General features: G+C 37.8%; 1 protein-coding gene across 50 annotated transcripts in view; it reads right to left on the bottom strand.

Moving 5' to 3' along the window:
- Nucleotides 1–16,258, bottom strand: part of DLGAP2 (DLG associated protein 2) — a 447,444-nt gene that overhangs the window by 42,006 nt on the left and 389,180 nt on the right. For all 50 annotated transcript variants that reach the window (XM_030267281.4, XM_041714762.2, XM_072926394.1 and 47 more), the window contains 2 exons: nucleotides 9,838–9,985; nucleotides 6,491–6,710 (listed from right to left, as the gene is read on the bottom strand). In XM_030267281.4, coding sequence (XP_030123141.4) covers nucleotides 6,491–6,710; nucleotides 9,838–9,985 — 368 coding nt within the window. The remainder of the gene's footprint in view (nucleotides 1–6,490; nucleotides 6,711–9,837; nucleotides 9,986–16,258) is intronic.

Here is a 16,258-nt window from a genome sequence, read left to right as displayed (position 1 = left end):
TTAAAACTGAGCAGTGAATCACCTTCCTTGCACGTTATATTTTTCTGATAAAATCTACTTTTTTTAACCATATAATACCGTAAAGAAAACATAGCTGAGAAAACGCTTTCAACAGAACAGCTTTGAAGCCAAATTCTGCCAGGGGAGGCAGCATTGGTGTCCTTTTTAATAAGAAAAGAACCAGATGTCTGGCAAATCCAGTTGGTTATGGAGGCATTTTGTCAAGCACAGAACAGCAGGAGCAGGAGAGAAACACTCATTACACATTTTTAAACTAACCATAGATGGAAGGCAGTGACTTCATTTTTTATCTTTGACTCTGAAAATAATCTGCACCAGGGAGAATGAAAATTATGAAAAGCTTCTGGCTACTGCTCCAACTGCTTTCATGCCTCATCAGCTTGAGGAGGCCAGGCAGCCCTGATTAGCACAGCCTTACTCCATCTCCAGGAATCCCAGAGTTGTGAACAGTTGTGACAGATCCTTGGCCATCTTTTCAAACTCCTTGGACCAAAGTGTTTGTGTCACCTTCATCCTAGTGACTTCCTGGGTAATTTTTACCATGTAGAGATGCTCTGGAACTGCAGTGTCAGCATAGCAGCAAAACTTTAACATGTTTAAAAAATTAGAGATTGATTATGCTCTCCAGATACATCCAGAGCAATGAAAATTGTGTGTCTGTATCCAAGTGTAGAACTGGGCTCATCATTTGTTAGGATAAGATTTATTCTCACAGTATAGGAACACAAGTTGGCACAGCATCAAAGGATTAACTCAGGATGCTGAAATGCTCCCAGAGATAGGTGATGTTTCCTGCAGACAGTTATAGTGTCAGATAATTCCACAGAGCCCCAACAGTAATTAAGGAAAGTCAACATCCTAAATTATGATAGAGAACACAGCCTTCTATATCTTATTTGAACTCAATGGTTTGTGTTTTAAAACATATCTGTTGTGGATTCCACTGCTAGCTATTACTTAGCAATGGATACCAGTAAAATCCTCTCAGGCTGACCATTTATTTCTATAGAAAGAACAGAAATTGTGGAGATGTTACTTCATGCATAAGTCTTTCCCCATTTGGCTGGGTTTTCCTAGCCAGAGTGCATCAGATTAAGAAGATCCAAACAACCACCTGGATGAAATATCTCATACTTGAGGAAATAAAAGAAAATCACACATCTGTTGCTCAAAAATTTTCTTTTAAGAACTGAAAAGAATTTTTCCCTCAATTCTTATATTTATACACATTTATAGAATTCCTTCTGAGCTTTCGCTTCCCTAAGCTCACAGTCCCAACACTCTTATGTTTTTCTCATGGGGAGGGGTGTCATATGTAGTAGCACCATGGCTTTTTCCCACCTTTGGTATCTTCATAAGTGGCAAAAAAACCTAACAAACCATTAAAACCTCAAAACAATAACTAATGTTATTAGTGTTCAGATAGCAACCAGTGAATCAATCCCTTTACGGTTTGAAGGGGTAGCCATGCTATGGAACAGTACAGTTTCTCTGTGAAATATCATATTCTCATCCATTTATTTTTGTAAGTACATGATTATGCAATCAGTTCACTGAGCATGAGTTTTGTGGCTAAATATCAAGCATGGGCTTTAAAAATTCACCTTACATAGCCCTTTATTTGGAAATGGAAAGCTGAAAATAGCTGAAAGTCAGGAGAAGGGAAACCTGCAATTCCTCAGGCATCCTGAGTAATCGCAGGAACTCTAACTGAAAACTTCCTCATCCAATGTGACCTAGCTTGAATTAATTGGTTTTGGAATTAGTCCTGAATAGTTCAGTAAATGTGGAATTCTCTGAAGTTTACTCATTGCCAAGCAGAGTCCAGCTGAATGAGAAAAGTACAATGGCCCAAAGACAGTTTTCAAAAAGTGAAATGGTCCAAAGACTTTTTGTCTTCTTCAGTGAAGTCCTTAGCAAGCATGAGCTTAGTTGAGCCTACTATGAATCAGAAAAAAGGCGGTGTGTGCACAACTGAAAAAAATCATTAAGATTGGAAAAATCTGACAGATTGCATTATGCTACATTTTCTAGAAGAATTAAAAAAAATTATGCAGTATACTAGCAACTTAAGGCTAGTAGTTCTGTTCCTCAAATCCAACAATGCTTTATGCTAAATTTCTCTCAAGAGTAGCAGGAAATCCCTGAAGTGGGAGAAATTACTTTGGACTGACATTTAACAAAGGACAGAAATCCAGAATGCCTTTATGTACCCTAAGTCCCCATTGTGCTGAAGTCCATAGCTAGGTGGATTTTTTTAATCATTAATCCACTCATTTATCATTAATCCAGTCAAAAATACTGTTGTAGCCAGAAAAACTGGGTTAGAGGAACATGTGGAGTAGTTTTTAGAAACTGAAAATTATACTCTCTTTTACTCATCAGACTGAAAACCAAAGAACTTAACAGAGTCTGCTTAGCTCCTGCTTGCTGGAGAAGGATTTCATACATCTGCTTGAGTCACATATTTAGTATTTCTGGCTATCTGCTTCAATTTGAATATAAAAGCAATATACACTTAGAAGCTATTCCACCTGATGGGTAAACATCCTGAACAGTGGTCCAGAGGAATCCGGAGGAAATGTTTGTCACAATAAAGATGAAAGCGTTTTCTACAATGTATATAATGTCATCAGGACAAAATATGTGTGTTTCCACATCTGAAGAGTTGATAAGTTGGCGTTTAAGTTGGCCAGAAGTGCAAATACCAAGTTACTCTCTCTCTCTCAGGGAAGGGATTTTAGCATGTTTTTCTGCTTCACAAGAGACCATCCTAACTGCTATCATTGCACTTCAGTGTTTATGCATTCACAGTAAAACCAAACTTAAAAAAAAAAAAACCGTGAGGAAACATCCTGAAATAGTCTATAGCATAAGAAGTGATTAATATAAAGGACTCTCTCTACATAAAGAACTTGTAGCAAAAATAAACTGACCTTCTCAGACAAAGGGGAAACGCGGGAGTGATTAATATCTTCCAGATGTCCTTGTTGGTTATGTTTTCATAGTACATCCAGTGCTGTACCACAGTACCTGAACAACTTTTCAGTAAGAGAAGCCAGGTGTTGCAGGTGGATAAGGAGTTAATTACTGCTCCCGACCTACTGCCCTCATTTCCCAGCAGGACCCTACAGGCAGGGCTGGCTGCGGGGTGATGCACCCCAGCACCTCCAGCAGCCCGTGCCTCCCGCAGCACTGTGCCGCACTCCCTGGCTGTGTGCTGAGCTGGCAAGGGGAGGGAATGCTTAGACAACTGGCAGCCAGGCTGGTGCTACCTGGGAAAGTGACCCAGTTTTTATGAACTCTTCCTGAAAAGTGAAACATTGCTTGCAGGAGCAGCAGAGCTGTAAGTCAGTAGCACTTAGGATGACTACTGCACTCAGTGACTTCCCATTCAGGAAATTACATGTTGTCTGTGCTGGAGGAACGAGGTGGGAGGCAGCAGCAGCTGGAGCTGCATTTTCTCAGCTGTGCATCTGACAGCTGTGACTGGATATGGTTCAGAGACAGAAAGCATACGCTGCCATTCAGGGCTTTTAACATCAAGCATCATTTGCTGGCTTCATTATCTCCTCACAAAACGGAACGTGATGGCTGGAAATGCCCTAACCTCAGTGAAAGAAGAGTCCCAGCAGGGGTCACACAGAGGCCAGGTCTAGCTTACCATAGGCCAGCAATGCTGGCTGCCTCCTTTGCACTGTCACTTGTTCATTCATTTACACCTGGGGCAACAGGGAGTGCCCTAGGCCTTGTCACAATCTCCCTCAGAGGTGGAGAAACTGGTTCCGCAAATAATTAAACTACATGGATTCACACAGAAGTCATGTGCTCTTTAGTACCAATGTTTCATTGAACATTTTCTGTCAGCTGTATGCAGTTAAGAAGAGCCCAATACTGGTAGCTCTTTTTCCATCTATTAGAAAATCCTTTTAGCATAGTCCAGTAATAATTTCCCACATAATATTCATAATAGTTGCAACGTCCTGAATGCTGTAAAGGCATCTAGGGATATTTTAGTAAATATATATATTTTTAATATATATTCTATACTTTTGTAATTGAACCCATAGAGAATTTTGTATTATTTTAGGTTTACATTTTTAGTTACAAGAATTAATTTTTAGCTAAGCTAGGGTGTTATGAATCAATTGCTTTACAACAATGATAAGGGGCAGTCATGACCTATATATCTGAAATTGAATGGAATAATTAAATTTAAATGACTGTTAATTTTCCAAAAAATTCCTTTAGTTTCTTTGCCAAGAAGAATTTGTTACATCAGAAGCAAAAAAGAAGTTAATGTAATTTTCCTAAGAAATAAAAGACTGAATTGGAAATAAAAGCTGATGTGAAAGTCTGACCTCTCTGACATTTATTTAAATGTCAAATATCTGCCAACACCATTTTCACATTTCAGGCAACTGCTTCTTTTACAATTTTCAGAAAGGGAAGAAGAAGTAAGATTTTTGTAAAAATTATAATAAGGATAGGAAAAGCAACATCTCCCTTCAAAGTGACAAGGGCTGAAGAGAGAAAAATGGAAGCATTACACCTAGGATTTTAAAAACAAGAACTTATTTGGCAACTGAAATTTCCCTTAAAAGTGAATCACATAATCCTTACACCTCTTGTATATCAGATAATTATTTCTGATTTGCATATTTACCTCATAGAGAAGCTGAGGACAAATTTGCTCAGTGGCACAGAAATAACATTTTAATTACAGAATCACACTCAGAACTGTATACAGTCCATACTGGAAATTATTTTGGAACAGGAAAACATCTCAAGTGATCTTTTTTCTCCAGATTGTCAATATCACCTCACCATAACAAAGAAGAATTACATTGTGGGCAAGAAAATCTACCTGAAAATAATTTCTGAGATGAGGGAGAAGTTAAGAGTGAAAGAAAGGTTAAAATTTTCAAAACCACAGTACTTAACCAGTAGACTACTAATAAATGCAAAACATTTTTCATAAGCATGAAAACACTGTGAGACAAACATACTTACTACCTAATCTTGTCTTTTCCTAAATATATTCTCTTATTCAGGTTTTTCACACTGAGCAAAAAAAAATAAGTTATTTTCAGTGAGAATTTTGGGTTTAGGTAGCATATAAACTCAGGAGAGTTCAGGTAAAAATCAGTCCACTTGGCAACCAAGGTAATTTTGAAAATATTCCAATTCAATAGTTGGAGCAGACTGCAAAATAAGCATCTGTTTGTGTCTTTTGCCATGGAAGGTGTCTTCATAATGATCACACAGTAATATATGATAAAGATGAAAATTAGTCTCTGGGGTAGCAAAAAGATCTCATTTTATATCATGATAGCATGTCTATTAATCAGAGAACAGAAACATCCCTAGAGGGGGCACTGTAAGCAACAATTGCTAGTTTTACACAAAGTTTTATATAACAATTAAAATACTATGCTTAAGATAAAATAACATTTTATGCTACTTCTGGAATGCAAATGTATGTTATTCAACCACAGCTTCCTTTCTAAGCTCCCACTGTTGTGTTATACAACAGATGTAGCAAGGAAATAATTTTAAAAGTATTTTTATATGATACATTTTGAACTCATTTTTACCTTTTGTAGATGGGTAGCCTGCATTACAGCTTAATAGTAGGTGGCAAGGACAATATCATAATTAGGAACTGGCACTAACATATTTGGAAACGTAGAAGTGAATTTGGATCAATGTACAAAGAATACATACTTCCTATAGATTTCATTTTGTTATTTAATGGCTCTCTGTGCAATCTTTTCTCTACCAATACATACTAAAATTCTAAAATGGATAAAGCTATTGTCTTTGTTAAGCAACTAATAAGAAAAAAGAAAGTTGCCAGAAAAATGTTAAAAGATCTTAACAGTGAGTGTTATAACAATGAATGCTAATGGATAATGGGTAAGAGCAGATGTGTGAAACTTGCCAAAGCATTTACAATTCAGTGCACTGGTACAATTGGTTAGACCTTCCCTAAAATAAATTCATTACCTTTTACATTAACTGCCTTCAAGTATTTAGACCAAATATTTTTAATCTCCTCTTTTTTTTTTTTTTTTTGGGGGGGGGATGGTACTTTAACAATCTAAATTAAAATTATCACAATCTCACTTAGAAGTTCAATTACTTGGTATACAAGCCACATATATCTAACAATATTGAAATTATACCATTTGTATTTGCATTTTTATACTTGCACCTAGGTAATGGTATGTATGTGATATGGAGGTCAAAAATCCAGGTCCACACATTATGCATGCAGGATTTTTCCCAGAAAGAGCTTATTCCAAGATGTAGCCACAATAGTACAGTATTAAAAACAAAAGAATACTGGTAGCAAACATTATCTCTACATAGGGAAAATGTTTCTAGAGTCAAACCTCCCTTTAGAAAGCAATCTGATATGTTTTTACATGCAGAGCAGTGAAAGGGTCAGTGGAGACTCGCTTACCTGTGGTTGACCTGATGGTTGAGGTGATGTTGGAAGATGTCAGCGCAGGTATACATTCATCATCTTGGGAATAGCCTGCCTGAATGGCACGCAAGTAACTGTGGCTTCTTGTTCGGAAACATCCAGGGAGGTCAAGGGCATCCATTGCCTGAGCTTCAACTTCACTAAACACTGATTCACACACCGATTCAAACTGTCCATTAACCTCTGCTTCACTCATCTGAATAAACAACAACAATGCATTTGATTTTTGACTTGCTTTTTTGTGATCATCACGGCCTCAACATCTCAAATGGACACCTGTACATTGATGAAGAACTGTTTTAGCAAATAGTTAAAATGTAGTAATCCCTTCTGATCACATTCACATTGTTTTCACATTGTTTAACTTAGATCAGCTGTATACACATCTATATTAAATGCATCACACATGCCATACAATAATGTTCCATTTAATATTTTTTGGCATAGTTGAGAAGGGACCCAAGCCAAACTCACTCACTGGTTAGCTGGGTTAGCCATTCACTTCCATGGAAGAACCTGTTTTTCGGCAGCAGTATATAAAATCTGACACTTCTACCAGCAGCCGTGCTGCAGAACCCTGCCTGGCAGAGCAGCCCAGCTTGGACCCTCTACCTTGTTGTCCTCTGGGGTTTCAGCAGCAGCCTCCAGCTCCCTGCAGCACTTAGGCAGGACCCAGCATCTACCTCCTAGCCCTGCCTTGCAGGTTAGGCATGATGCAACACTCTGCCTTTTTTAGAAGCAATTTTCATGATAAGCATGGCTTAGGCAGAGTGTCCAGGCTTGGGGAACCTCTAGGTAGGTAACCATATGTCGATGTTTTGAAGATTAGTACCTTAATTCTACCTACAGCATTTTTCAAAGATTCACTGAAGGCAGCCCTAACTAACAGTAAATGTACCTGAATAATTCAATATTATGTTTATCCAAAATCAGATAAAAGTTAACACTGGACAGATAATTGCATAACTTTCCAAAAATATTTTTTTTCTAAAAAGTGAGTACTAGAAATCAGAATCAGTATGAATAATTTTGCAAGTTAAGTTTCTGGCATCACTAAATGGCACATCTAGTTAATATTAATTTTCCTATACAGCTCCTAAGTGCTCCTAGTGTTTCATTTATTATGGAAAGAGAGTCCCATCAAATGTTTTAGGGTTTTGGTTAAGTAAATGGAAATTTTATAGAGAAGTTATGATGATTATGAATAACAGATAATTTTATGTAAGACATTTTGACTACTGAAAATCTTCTGAAATGAATTAAATTACTCTTCATAAAATTTGCTTCTAATAAAGTTAAGTAGACTAATGCAATCTCAAAGAGATAAAAAAAATCTTACTCTGAACTATTTTGCAATATTGTTGATCAGGAAATATATGGTAATTTAGTCCATAAACTCTGTAAGTCTTAGCCACTTATTTCAAACTAAGGTAATTGATAATAGAAAATTAAAAGTTTTCAAACTTAAATCTAAAATATATACCATGGAATTCAGCATTCTTCTTGAGTCTAACCTTTCTCAGATGTGAAAAAAGGAAGGATCTCACAACAAAAAGGCATAAAAACCCCCACAAATTATACAAACTGCTATTATGTAGATGGAGGATGGTGTCATGGAAAAAGAACAGGAAACAGCAAATGTTCAGAACTTGATATTTTAATACATCTGCTTGGGGTAATATCTATTTAATGGATTTATTAATGGTCTGGGAACAGCTAGACTGGGAGGTAGGAAGTATGCGGCTAACACAAAGTTGCATGGGTTAGTGAACACTGAAAAAGCAAGGAACTGTATCCAGTAGGTTTAGTTAATCTGGCCAACTGAACAAAGTACCTGCAAATGAAATCTACTGTGGACACTTTCCAGGTAATGCACACTGCAATAAAGAATTTTAACCACTACTGAAACGAATTAATCATCATGGACAGCCCAGTGGCTATCTCTGTGCCCAGACATGGTCAAAGAGGCAGAACATGTTAGACTAGTTCTGTGAGAAAATTGTTATTTGGCAGCTGACAGAATTTGCTTTGAATGTAGGATTTAATACTCATGAAATTTTCTCAAAAGCAGAGTATAATAAAAAGACAAAATAACCAATAAGCAGCGTAACAAAAACCAAGGCGTCAGAATGATGGGAACATCAAGGGAGCTGGGAAAAAATTTTGAAAGGTTTGGAAAATGAGTGACTGTTTCTAATTCTAATGTGTGCTACATAAGATTGAATTTAGAATTACCTCAGATAAATTAAGGAATTTGACTGAAGGGCATTAGTCAGGTGACCAGCCTCTCCCAGCTCTCCACCATCAATGGAGACTGACAAGCATTTCCAGAGGGCTCTCAGCCCACTCGGGATGTTCACTGTCCTGGAAGACACTCTTTTGCTCCATTAACTACAGAGGAAGCTTTAGCTGTTGCCTCAGTTAAAAGCCTCAATTTAGATGAGTTGAATCCAGGCCTGAATAGCCATGCAATACAAATTGAATATGAATGAATATGAAATTGCTTTAAAAAGATTTCTCTTTTAACATAACCATTGTGTATGTATACCCTTAGGTGGTTCACTAAACGGTCAAAGAAATATTAAGTACCATGTCTGAGAAGTGGGCAGGGCCCATCTGTCATGAAACAACACAGGGAAGGAAAGTTAGGACCAATAAACATTAGAAACATTGGGAATTTTATGGAAAGTCCTCTGCTACATAGAACATGTATGTAATTCTTACGGTTTATTGCACTTCAGGTGTGATTCAGACCTCACTTTACCAGGAATTAGTACTAACTAACAGACATAAAACCAGTAGGGAGGAAAACTGTACCTTTTCAGGAGACCCCATACATAGAATAGTTGATGTGACTTATTCTTTCACCCAAGAAGAATGAGGGATTTGATTTAGGATGAAACACTGCTCCTTTGGAGCATATTTTTTTTTCAATCTATATATTAATCTGGCAATCCACATTTACTGAAATCAGAGCAGGTATTTTCAGATGATGAATATTGTAGGAGTGTACTCCTCATGCTCAGTCTGAATCTTCTTAACATTTAAATATTTAATATGTACTGAAGATGAAAACACCGGTATTTATATTTTTGATGAAAAATAAATAGGAAATATATTGTTTGATAGTGTCTCTTTGCCTCCAGCATCCAGTATTTTTCTTGAAATTTTAAATTACATTCCTTAGAACTGAATTACTTCCACAATTCACATCCTCAGTTTGATATTAATTTAAAATATGAAAAAACCTAAAACCATCCACTAGGTTCAAGTCTCACATCTTCAGTTAACCTATAAGAAAAATTATAACAAGAATTTCCCACCTGACTAACACAGCTGGCCTGACTGAGCGTGCTCACTGCTCTCATATAGCTCTGATTCCTTGAGCGAAACTTTGGGGAATTGTAGTTTGCAGAGGGATCCAGGTTGTGACCCCCAGGCACGTCACTTGCAGTTTGAAGGTAGCTCTGACTACAAAGGAAAAAGGAAGAAAAAAAGGAGAGTGTGTAAAACTACAGATGGTATCAATTAGGACACTAAAGGCAGTAATTTGTATGAGACACACAAACCCACTCCCCTGGGTCAAAATCTTAGTCTTTAGAAAGCGTCATAGATTTGTTGTAGCCAAACGTCTTAGCACAAGCAGAGAATCTGTCTGTGGTTCTGCTACCTAGATGGTATGAAATTTTAGATCTTTGCTCTATTTAAATCTCATCAATCCTGGCTATTAATGTTGAACTTTACTAAAAGACAAGGTCTAGGTCAACAGGAACAAAAAGACAGAGCTAAAGCACAAACCAAAGTGACTAAAGTCTTTCTTTGTAGATAAAATCTGTTACTTGTAATCTGGTTTTCATCAGGGTTTTAGGCATCAAGAGCCCTTTTATCTTCAAAGAATTGATATAGTTTTACAAAACATTAAAATATCCCATGTTCAGCTGAAAAAATAAATTCATAAAGTGCTCAGAGCAACTGCATGAAGTTCTAGAAATTATTTTATTACAACACATTTCTTGTTTTGCAGGACTGGGGCTGTAACACAACATTGAGGCCTCTTCAGTATGCTTTCACACCAAGAGTATGCTAGTCTCTGTGTTTTGTTTTAAATATATTGATTAACATTCTAGAAAAATAAAAGGAAAGTAAGGAAAGTGCAGTACTTTGCCTTCAATACTAAAAATTAAACTCTGGTACAGTAGAGTTCTCAGAACCTCTGTAAATCAGATTTCAGAACTTTCCCCTGCACATCAGTGCCGAAATGAATTGGTGCCCCAGATGATATTTGTTTTCATGTGGTAAATAGGGAGCTTTTACATTAATTCCTTAAAGGTAGCTTGAACAAAAACAGTTTCTGGGTAAGTAGATTTGTGCCAGTTGACTGCCTAATATTGGCCATACAGCTACTGCATGCTGAGCTGGCTGAGTTGGTCAGTCCAGCAGCATCTGTGACATGTGCCCGGGCTGCTGGAAATTTCCCTGTGAAGGGTGAAGTTTCCTCTCTGGAAGAGCCAGACCACTCAGCGAGTGAGACAGCCACAATTCAACTCCTGCCACAAGACAAAGCACAAACCAGGGTTTTGTTTCTCAGGGCTTATTTATCAAACATTGATTATGTCCATAGGCTAGTGCTTGGGGAAGAACCCAGCCTTCCTCATGGAGCATACACAACCTGAGTTTGGACGCAAACCCTGAGGAACAGTCTGGGAGGAATCTCAAATATTTTATCGTGACTTTGCCTAGAAAAGCAGAGTACTGAGATCCATCTCCCCGTGTGGCCATGTCCTTTGGTGTTTGATGTGTGATGATCCAATATTCCCTCACACCACCAGCTGCAAGAGCAGATGGGATTTAGAGACCCTTATACTTGGGAAGGTCTGTTCTCAGGCACTTCCATGTGCTCTTCCATCTCAGCGTCAACACAGACATAGCCCTGCTTCCTCAGTGCATCTGCCTTAGATTCACAGAATCATTTACTTTGGATAAGGCCCTGGATCATTGAATCCAGTTGCTAACTGAATGCTGCCAAGTCCACTGCTAAACCTTGTCCCTAAGTACCACGTTTACGTCTTCTTTAAATACCCGCAGGGATGGTGACTCAGCCATTTCCCTGGGCAGCCTGTTCCAATGCCTGATAATAATTTAGATGAAGAAATTTTTCCTAATAAATTTGCTGGAGCATATCCAAAGAAGAGCAACAGAGCTGGTGAAGCAGAAAAAAAAGGATGCATTTTGTTTACATCTTTGTTCAAGGGAGACATTCTTTCATAATCCCAAGAAATCTCCCTGGAGAAAAAACCAATTAATTTCTTTCTGAATATTCAGTTCCTTCTGTGGAGTGCCTCTGTAACCTTATGCCAGAGATAAACTATGTAGAAACTATGCTATAACTGCTAAAAGCAAAATGAAAATATATGAGATTATTGCAGGTATGTGCTCAGAGGTTAATTAAGTCATTACAGTCAAAGTGATTCTATGATTAAGATAACAGGCTGATAGTGGGTCTAATTTGGTTCTAGATGATAAAAAGAAGAGCATTTTTCTGTTCCCATATGTATGAAGACAAATAGATTAGGTGAAGTGGTGTAAAGCCTCACCATCCACATCTAGTTGCTGGAGGTAACTAAACTGCCTTTCCTCTAGAGATAGGCTGATATCTGACAGCTGCTCTGTGTCATTCTGATTTTTTTATATGCTTTATTTACTCATGGAATCACAGAATGGCTTGTGCTGGAAGGGACCTTAAAGATCTTGTAGTTCCAAACCCCTGCCAAGGGCAAGGACATCTCCCACTAGACCACATAGCTCAGAGCCCTGTTCAACCTGGCCCTGAACACATCCAGGGATGTGGCATCCACAGCTTCTCTGGGCAACCTGTGTCAGTGCCTCACCACCCTCACAGTCAAGAATTTCTTCCTAAGATTTAACCTAAATCTCTAAATTCAGAAGTGATCACCCCTTGTCCTATCACTACCTGCCCAAGTAAAAAGTCACTCTCCCTTTTCTTTAAAAGCCCTGTTTAGGTACAGGAAAGTTGCAAGGGAACCTTTGCTTCTCCAGGCTGAACATCTCCCAGATCTGTCAGCCTGTCTTCATAGGAGAGGTGCTCCAGCCCTCTGATCATCTTTTGGCTTCCTGTGGACCTGATCTAAGGGGTCCACGTCTTTCTTGTGCTGAGGACTCCTGACCTGGACATACTATTCCAGTTGGGGTCTCACGAGGGCACAGAGATTTTTAATCTGTCTGGTATTGTCAATAATCTCTTTGATGTTGTTAGTATTTTTCAAAACAAATAAGTCCCTCATGGATGTTCTGCTTGTCATCGTCAGGTGGCAAAATCTAGATTCTGAGTTCATAAAGAGTTTGTTAAAGAGATGTTTGAGATTTCATTAAAACATGAGCCACATTAAGAAAAGATAGAAGAATGGAATTAAATTAGAAATTACTGTATGAAATACTCAAAATTAATTAATTTAAACCTGATTATAACAACTATCCCCTTTGCTAAATAATGATTAAAAACCTAGTATTTAATTAATGACATTCTGGTTCCTTCTTAAGCATTTCTATCATTAAATACCATCAACAATTTTTACAGTAATCATTTCTTATGGAAAGAAGCCCAGTATTCCATACTACTTCTAAGTAGCTGAGTTTTGATGAATGAGTTTGGATATTACCTGATTGTTAAATAATTTTTCATTTATCAGAGGAGATTAATTGATTCATGGAACTGTAACAAAGTGAAAGAAATGTAACATATAAAGGCTATAAAATCTATAAAAGCAATTTTACTCTCATTTGATTAACACTTTGAAATTTTCCTGATAAATAGAAATTATTATTTTTTATTTCTAAGATATCATCTCAAAGTTATCCTCCAGGATAATTATGTTGATGCATGGTGCAAATTATGATCTTGCTATAAGCATGATCCAGGAAGTGAAATACCAGAGTTACATGGGGATGTTGCTCTCAAATATCATGATCTGTTGCTCAAGGAAGTCTCATGCTTGTCAACAATGCTAGAAAATGCAGTAAACATCTGGTCTTAGTAAATGCTGAGTTTTTAATGACATCCACTCTACCTATGAGCTTAGGAACAAAATTATTGAACTTAATTTCCAGAACATTAAAGTTCTTTTGCTTTGAAAAAAGAAAATAATTTTCTTTTATGTTCTGTAGCAGCATAGATGATCTTATTTCTCAGCTGATCACTGCAGAAGGGCAGGACAAACATGTGCAAATGAGAAGTTTTAACAGATCATCTCCAAGAACCCTAAAAAAATATACATAGTAACATCAAAGAGGTGGGTCTAAAAATCAGTACTATGGAGAAGGAGGAATAGGGCGAGACAAACAGGAAAAATTAAATTGTCTGCTCTCTTCCCACTTGCTTTTCTGAATAGAGTAGATTTTAGGAAGAGATGTCCTTTAAAAGCTTTTCTGCCCCCAAGGGTTACTTTCCATTTTCCATTGGCTTCAGTAGAAGTTCATGGCAGCCAGGCAGAGGTCTTAAATTTAATTAGAAGTATCTTATCTGAAAGAAAGGCTCAAAGCCTAAAGAAAATTTGGGGGGAAGAGCACTTCCATGTAATGACCTTGCAGCTATTGAGAACCTCTACTCTAAAAGTGAAGGACTCCCAGTGAAGGTAGCTAAATTTGCAATAGCACATTCAGCACTCAGCAGATTGCCTGAGCATGTTCAGAGAGAAAAAAATACTGTATTATAACCAGATAAAGTGAGCTATAGCATGACATGTTTATCTGGGACAGTACAACTGAGAGCATGCGTGATAGCTCAGCTGGGATAGCCTGTCAGCCTGGTACAGAGTGAATGGCAGTGAGGTTAGGCTGCATATTCCAACAAAAAATAGATCAAGACTAAGGGAAGAGATAGTAGTCCACAAGCAGTCCTAAGCAGTTTCTAAGAGTCTTGCATTACAGTCTCCATTTTCTTGCATTTCTCTAAACTGCAAAAATTCAGGTTTCTGTATCCAAAGCTCACATGTCCTGTTGCTGCTACTTGAAAGGCTGCTCCTTCCTCCACACTCAGAAAACACATTAGCCAGAACCTCCAAGGACAGCTCTTTTTCATTCTTGACCCACCCAGATCCTAATCCTTACTGTTTCCTCTTTAAGTCCCAGCTAACAGTTTCCTGTTCAAGATCTTCTAAGACAACCCCCAGAAGTCAGCATTGGGCCACTTATCCTTCTGTCCTCTGCAGATTTCAAAAGTACCCCTAACACCTCTAGTTGTCATCAAAGTCCTGCTCAACCTGCTGCAGCCACCTAATCCCACCCCCTCACTTAGGAGACTACCACTAACCCAAAACCTCCTCAACTTCTTGTGTAAACTAACTGTTCTATCCAACACTACATCAAGAGTAAAGTTTAAGAGCAGAATGAGGCAAAATAATTGCAGGAAAACACCTGTTACTACAACCTTACAGCAAGTAACAAGATGTGCTAAAAAAACCACAAACCCAAAGAAACAAAAAAGGATGACCTTTTAAAATTCTTTTGACTCCAATCCACCATTTAAATTTGTGCTTTTCCTTCTCTTGTAGTTATCCTTAACAGAAAATATATCAAAAATGTAGCAAAAAATTTGAGTTTTCTTGTACTGCAATCAAAAAGCACTACATAAGGTTTGTGAAGAGATTTCAGGAGATGGAAAATCATGTCATCTCCTTATCTTTTCCCAACTTAGGCCTTTCTAACCAGCGAGCTATTTAAAACATGTTTTAATGAAAGGAATAATAATGGAAGCTAATCCAATAGCTACAATAACACATTAACTAATGATAAGGGAAGGGCATTAACTAACGATCACAGAAAGACTGTTATTTCCTCATCTTCAGCAATCTAATACTTAGCCTTCTATTTCCTTTTAGATTAATGGTGTATTTGTTAAAGGAGTAAGATACTTTATAAACAAGAGAGAGGTAACATGATTTCATTTTTTTTTCCTGAATTCCACTGTTTTATATTACTTTTGGAAAGTTTATGGGACCATGGATAGTGTCTGAAGTAGCACAGTGACTCCACGTATGGTGCTGGGGGATTGGAGGCATTCCCACTGCGATGCATGCCACAGCACCTCACACCACTCAGTCAAAATCTTTAATTTTGCATAGCACTCGGCCCGTCCTTTGTCATCACCAAGATCAGAGGCTGATGAACACCCAGGATGGTTTGTGAAATGTCTCCTGAAGTCTCTTGGTACTGCTGCATGATGAGTATTGCTGTGAGCTAGATTTACAACACACAGTACTGCACCAGGACTTACACAAACATTGCATGTTTTGCAGAAGACAAATAGTTTTGTTGTTTGGTGAAAAGGTATGTATGGTAACAATATTGTTTTACTTTTAGGACAGCTTGAAATGCCAGAATAAGAAAATGGCACACTTTAACATCTTATCAAGAGTCCAGGGTCAAAACAACACAAAAAAATCACAAAATCACAGAATCAAGTAAGTTAGAAAAAGCCTCTGAAATCAAGTTCAACTTATGACCTAACAACACCTTGTCAACTAGATCACGGAACTGAGGGCCATGTCCAGTCTCTCCTTAAATACCTCTAGGGATGGTGACCGCACCACCTTCCTTGGCAGCCCATTCCAATGCCCAATTACCCTTTCAGTGAAGAATTTCTTCCTAATGCCCAATGTAAAACCTCCCCTGGTGCAGTTTAAGACTGTGTCCTCTTGTCCTGTCACTAGTTGCCTGCAAGAAGAGGCT

Source organism: Taeniopygia guttata, chromosome 3, assembly GCF_048771995.1.
Source record: "Taeniopygia guttata chromosome 3, bTaeGut7.mat, whole genome shotgun sequence".
NCBI lineage: Eukaryota > Metazoa > Chordata > Aves > Passeriformes > Estrildidae > Taeniopygia > Taeniopygia guttata.
The sequence above is the reverse complement of the archived record's forward strand: the minus strand, read 5'-3'. Positions and strand labels throughout refer to the sequence as shown.